Below are 5744 nucleotides of genomic sequence, written 5' to 3' on the forward strand. Positions count from 1 at the left end.
AAGTTTTGGTCTTTCAATAGTTGGATCTTCTAAATTTTAACACACTATGTTTTAGTATCTTCCTAGAGATGGGGTAGAGAAAAAGAAATGTGTGTTAGACTTAGGAACCAACCGTATATATTCTGACAAATCTTCCGATGATAACTTTTCAGAGAAGGCTTTTCGAATACTTTTAAGTATTGAGTTATAGTTGGACCTTTTCCGGAAAAAAACAAAGATACACAGATTCAAACCTTCCTTGATTATGAAAGTTAATGAAGTTTTACTAATAGTTCAAATTACTTGGATTTGTTTCAGAAATTAAACATCCCGCTGTTATTGGATCCACAGAAATATACTAGAGAGAGAAGACAACACAAAATACAAAAAACAGTGTCACCAAATAAGATTAACACAAAGTGCAAACAACAGAAAAGTAAGAGATAACTTGATATGCCATAGCAGCAACAACACAAGGTTTGATTTGAATGCTAACATCTCTTGAATGGTTGACTTTCCTCCTCAAAGTCAACTGTCTTTTTGTTTTATAAAGGAAAATATGTAATGACAGACTGGGAAAAATAATTAATAATTCAGTAATGTTTTTGCAATTTAAATGCCAAATAAAATTGCCCGCTAAAGAATGCTCTTTAAAAGCCACATAGCTCAACGTGATGGCTCGCATGACTATTCTTTTTTAACTCATTCAGCAAATGGAACACTAAACAAAGACAGAGACTTGGAAGTTTAAAATAGAAGAGTTGTTTTCAAGTAGCGGTAAATTACGTATTAATCAGTATTCGATTAATTGGTCTGAGGTTATTAAAAAAAAAAAAATATATATATATATATATCCCAAACCTTACCCCATCCCACCCACCTTCCCCAATTTCTAAAGACTTGAATTTTGTATTTAAAACTTTAAATAGTGATAACATTAATATTGGATTACACCTTACGAGCTTAGTCAGCCTAACCGATCATTTGCCATATCTAATTGAGTGGTTATATACTGCTGCTATGTTGAGAATGTGGCATAATGGTGAATGAAGTGGGGTTAAGAAGCATGAATTTCATGTTCAAAATCAGCCAAGATAAAAATATTAAGTTATTTTTTTTCATTTATTCAAATCTTAGTGGACAGAGTTATCTCATACCTGTGCTAGTAAAAGATAACAGGTAACTCATGTAATTTGTCGAGGCAGGCTAGCTTTTATCGAAGAATAGGGACCTTTTGTTAAATAGTTTTCCCTCCCACAATTTGGGTAAAATTTAATGATCAAAGTTTGATAAATATTTAATGGAGATCAAAAGTGTTCACTTTTGCAAATTTAAAGGACCAAAACTGCTTAGGTGACACTTAAGAGATTACTTTTTAAACTACCGTCAAAGATAAGGGACAATTTCTGTCATTTTACAATAATTTTGTGCCTTTTGTCTTCTTCTTCTGAACAATTTTGTGTAAAAATCTTTGGCAGAAAGAAAAATTAGAGAAATCTAGAACTAGGTTGTAATCTATTACTCCCCATGTCCAATTTATGTGATACATTTTCGATTTCGAGATCAAACTTTCTTATTTAGATCGTGAATTCGGACATACAATCTTTAAAATGTTTGAAAATAATTACATATTTAGAAATAGAGAAAAGACATTATTTCACCCCTGAACTTGGCACGAAAACTCACTTTAGCAACTAAACTTAAGTTGTATTTATATACCCTCCACCCCCCTTAACAACTTTCATCTTAATTAAATACAACCCCAGATGCTGACGTGGTAAAAAAAAAACAAAAAAATTAAGAGACTAAAGAACATAAAAAGATGGACCCGCTGATATATATATTATACAATTAAAAAATAAAATAAAAATAATATACAATTAAAAAAAACAACCCCCACCCCCCACCCCGCACCCCCGCCCCCCCACCACCTTATTCTTCTTCACAACCCCCCCCCATTATGTCTGCCCCCCCCCATTTTTTTCTTCTTCTTCATAACCCCCCACCCTACGCCATAGCCCCCCCCCACCACCTTCCTCCTCCTTCTTCTTCTTCACAAATTCCTCTTTTTTTATGTTCTCATCATTCTTTTCTTTCCATTTTCACCATTTTTGGGTTTCTTGATTTTGATTTTTGTTTTCTTTCAAAAATAAAGTTATGGAATAACGGTTATGGAAGAAATGAGGCTGCTAATAATAATAATAATAATAATAATAATAATAATGACCAACAATAACAACCAAAACAACCAATTTGGATGAATTTGAGTGTAAGTGGGACTAATTTGAGAAGAAATGAGATGAAATTTGGTGGGGAGATGATGGTGGTGGTGGTGGTGGGTGGGTTAAAGATGACAATTCGATCAACAACTACTGAAATTCAGGTCATCTTTTTCTATTTTTTCCAGTGATTTTGCAGTAGAAAATGTGAATATACATGGAGGTGCTTCTGGGTGTATATGGGTCATCTTCATAGAAGAAATAAATGTATTTCAATTTGGTGTTGCTTCTGGGTGTTGTTCTTATGGGTGGTTATGATGGTGGCGGCGGCGGTGGTGGTGGTTGCAACAAGTGTGGTGAGGATGAGGAGAAAGAAGAAGAAAGAGAAGAGGGAGAAAGAAGAAGAAAGAGAAAAAATAATAAAAAGAAAAATAAAAAATGAAAAGGTTGGTAATTTTTGACGTGAGCGCAATGACGTGGCGCGAGTGTAATACACCTCACATTGTGAGAGTGGTATTATTTTTTTAGGGTGAAAAATAATTGAAATGAAAGTTGTTAAGGGGGTATTTAATTACAACTTAAGTTTAGTTGCTAAAGTGAGTTTTCGTGCCAAGTTCAGGGGTGAAATGATATCTTTTCTCTTAGAAATACATAAAAAGTATTATAAGTCAGAATATATAACAATTTAAAATATTTAAAGGGCATACAAATAAATCGCAGTCAAAGATTTTTTTGTTTGACTCTAGAAATCCGAACTCTATCAAAATTAAGAGCAAGTTTGTGCCAAGTATGAAAGGTATATTTGGACAGAGAGTATAACAGCAGGGGTATATTTGGTCCGAAAGTATAACGAGTGGTATATTTGACTCTTTTTCGATAGAACAAGGATAATATTTGAACCTTTTCCCTAAAATAAAATATAGATTTTCTCATAACTTATACATGTATTAGACATGCGGATTTCTAAATTGCAAACCAGTTTTGAATTTTATACATAACAAAAGAATGCTACCAAATATGATATTACTTATCCAAAATTTACTACATGAATAACTTTAATAAAATATTCAATTCATCTTCCACCACTCGAAGTAGCTAATAGTTGAATAACTTGTCCATATATAAATCCATGCAACTTTTCAGAGATCTTTTATTCGATAAAATTCATAACTAACCATTTTCAGTCCTTGTTAAAAAATAGTCACAATAATATCTTGAAATTTTACTTTCAAATTTTAAACTCCATAACAATAATTACAGTTTAAACATAGAGCACAAGGATGGTCAATGTGGGCTATGTTTACCCTTTTATTGTGATGATGACAACAGAGAACACATAGAAGCTTGCTGACACAATAATCATATAGGCCCAAAAGAACAAGCCCGTGACATGGAAGCATGTAGGCCAGAAACATAAGCCCATGGAAATTGTTCAAGCCATAATGGGTTGTTTAACGGCCCAAGGTACAAATCACAAAAAGTAAAAGATTACACAAAGCCCAAAGAGAAAACTGAATTGCGCCAAATCCTGGAACCTCTTCTGAATATGTAGCCATTTAAAAGAAGTAATTGCACGGTTTGTCCTTCCAATGAACAGGTCTTTAATTTTTGGTAAAAGGACATTGAGAGGTAACCAGCAAAAAAAAAAAAAAAAAACTCAGAAGGCCCCATTTTAGGCTTAATACCGCGAGGTGCCACTTTGGCCCAAACTAATCTCAGACGCTAGCCGGCCAATCCATTCATACAAAAAAAAAAAAAAAAAAAAATTGACTGATGACCCGTAAGTCGAATAATACAAATTAAATGATGGAATCAAAACAGAATGACCTTAAAAATTTACGCCAGAAAAGAAGTTCATGTTCAACTACAAAAGGCGAAAAACTCAATAATATTACCAAGTATAAACAAACCGTCTCACATTATTCAACAAACTTATGAATGATAAGGCTTAGTGTAAGAAATCCAAAAGAAAAGAAACAACATATAATCTGGCCTGTGACTAGGGCAATTTTCTCTAATTAAATTCCGTTAGCAGTGAATCCGCCATCAACATATATAATCTGGCCTGTAATATATGAAGCAGCAGGGAAGCAAAGGAAGGCTATTGTGCCAGCAATTTCTTCGGGCTTTCCGGGTCGACCCATAGGAGTTCGAACAATATGTTTGTCTATTTCTTCTTTGTGCACTAGATTCTGCAGTAAGGTCGATCATTAAAATAAAATATATAAAGAAAACTTAACTACTTTGAACATATGACGTTATTTCCATTTATAAAAAAAATATTACTTCCTCCGTCGCAATTTAAGTGTCTTACTTTCCTTTTTGATCTGTTTAAAAAAGAGTGTCTCTTTCTATGTTTAGTAAGTTGACAATCTAAACATCCTACATCGCAAGTTTAAAACCACTAAATTCAAGGGACATTTTTTTAATTTAAAACCATAAGATTCAAAAGTCTCTCGTTGTTTCTTAAACTCCGTGTCTAGTCAAACTAAAATATTTAAATTGGGATGGAGAGAGTAGAAAAGATGTACTTATACTAGATTAAACTAAAAAGGAGTTTACTAAGGAATAATTTCACTTACAGTCTGCTAGATCATGTTTTTGTAAAGTCAAAAGTGCTTGTGTTTGATCAAATTTTTAAGAAAAAAAAATAAATTATTTTCGAGTAGTACCATAAATAAGTGATTTTTCTCGTGAAGAACTTTCAGAACATTAGTCAAGCACAGATTATTGCTCTAATATTGTAAAAGTACTATTTAAAATTGCTTAGCTTAACACAAATTGTTACTTTTTAAAAATATTTTTTCAAAGAGTACTTCTATAAAAAAAAAAAAAAAAAAAACACTTTTCAGAATAAACAAAATTTGAAAGCTTGGCCAAACAAGCTAAAAGTTATTTTCATTTGATAAATTAGAAGTGTGGTTGTACGAGTTTAAACTAGAGGAGTTTACTAAGGAATAATTTCACTTAAGCTCACGAGGCTTCTAATAAAAAAAAAAAACATAAGTACAAAGTATTCTTGACTAGTAAATTAAATGAGATAAATAATTTTTTTTAATATATATCAAAAAAGGGATTAAAATAAAAGACCTTACCTTTATTGCTGCTTCAATAAGTGGGGTTAAAGTTGCTGCTGGTGCAACTGTATTAACACGAATTTTGTCCATGGCCCACTCACATGCCAAATTCTTTGTCAGTTGATTCTCCTACAGCGAAATAAAATTAAGTCTGTACTGACTAAGAAAATTATAACAGTAACTACTTCAATAATTTAAGCAGATTTTTGGCAATTCAAGCTTCTTTAAACTATTCCCACAAAAAAAAAAAAAAAAAAAAAAAACAGTTGTTTGATTTTTATCTTTTATGAAAAAAAATTGATTATTTATTTATCTAATGGATGTCCATCAAGACAATCTTGGAGAGCAAGATCATTTCTTAGTCACCAAATATTTTGGCAATTATGTTTCCTCTTATACTTTGCCATCAAGGATTTTTGGTTTGGTCACCAAAAATCTTGGCCATTATGTGTCCTCTAATCACTTGGTC

The 5744-nt window shown here is 32.2% G+C and overlaps 1 protein-coding gene across 1 annotated transcript; it reads right to left on the reverse strand.

The window, feature by feature from the left end:
* Nucleotides 1-4057: 4057 nt before the first annotated feature.
* Nucleotides 4058-5497, reverse strand: LOC132049381 (tropinone reductase 1-like). The gene is made up of 2 exons (XM_059440148.1): nt 5294-5497; nt 4058-4390 (listed from the first exon to the last, which is right to left on the reverse strand). Exons 1-2 carry the CDS (start codon nt 5363-5365, stop codon nt 4217-4219), a joined length of 246 nt encoding a protein of 81 aa, XP_059296131.1. The 5' UTR covers nt 5366-5497; the 3' UTR covers nt 4058-4216.
* Between the last annotated feature and the right edge of the window lie 247 nt (nt 5498-5744).

This window comes from Lycium ferocissimum, chromosome 3 (assembly GCF_029784015.1).
Source record: "Lycium ferocissimum isolate CSIRO_LF1 chromosome 3, AGI_CSIRO_Lferr_CH_V1, whole genome shotgun sequence".
In the NCBI taxonomy this organism is placed as follows: domain Eukaryota; kingdom Viridiplantae; phylum Streptophyta; class Magnoliopsida; order Solanales; family Solanaceae; genus Lycium; species Lycium ferocissimum.

Coding starts and splice junctions, on each gene's coding strand:
- LOC132049381 (XM_059440148.1), bottom strand. CDS start 5,365: ATGGACAAAATTCGTGTTAATACAGTTGCACCAGCAGCAACTTTAACC. Junction 4,391..5,293: donor TTATTGAAGCAGCAATAAAG/GTAAGGTCTTTT, acceptor ACCTTACTGCAG/AATCTAGTGCACAAAGAAGA.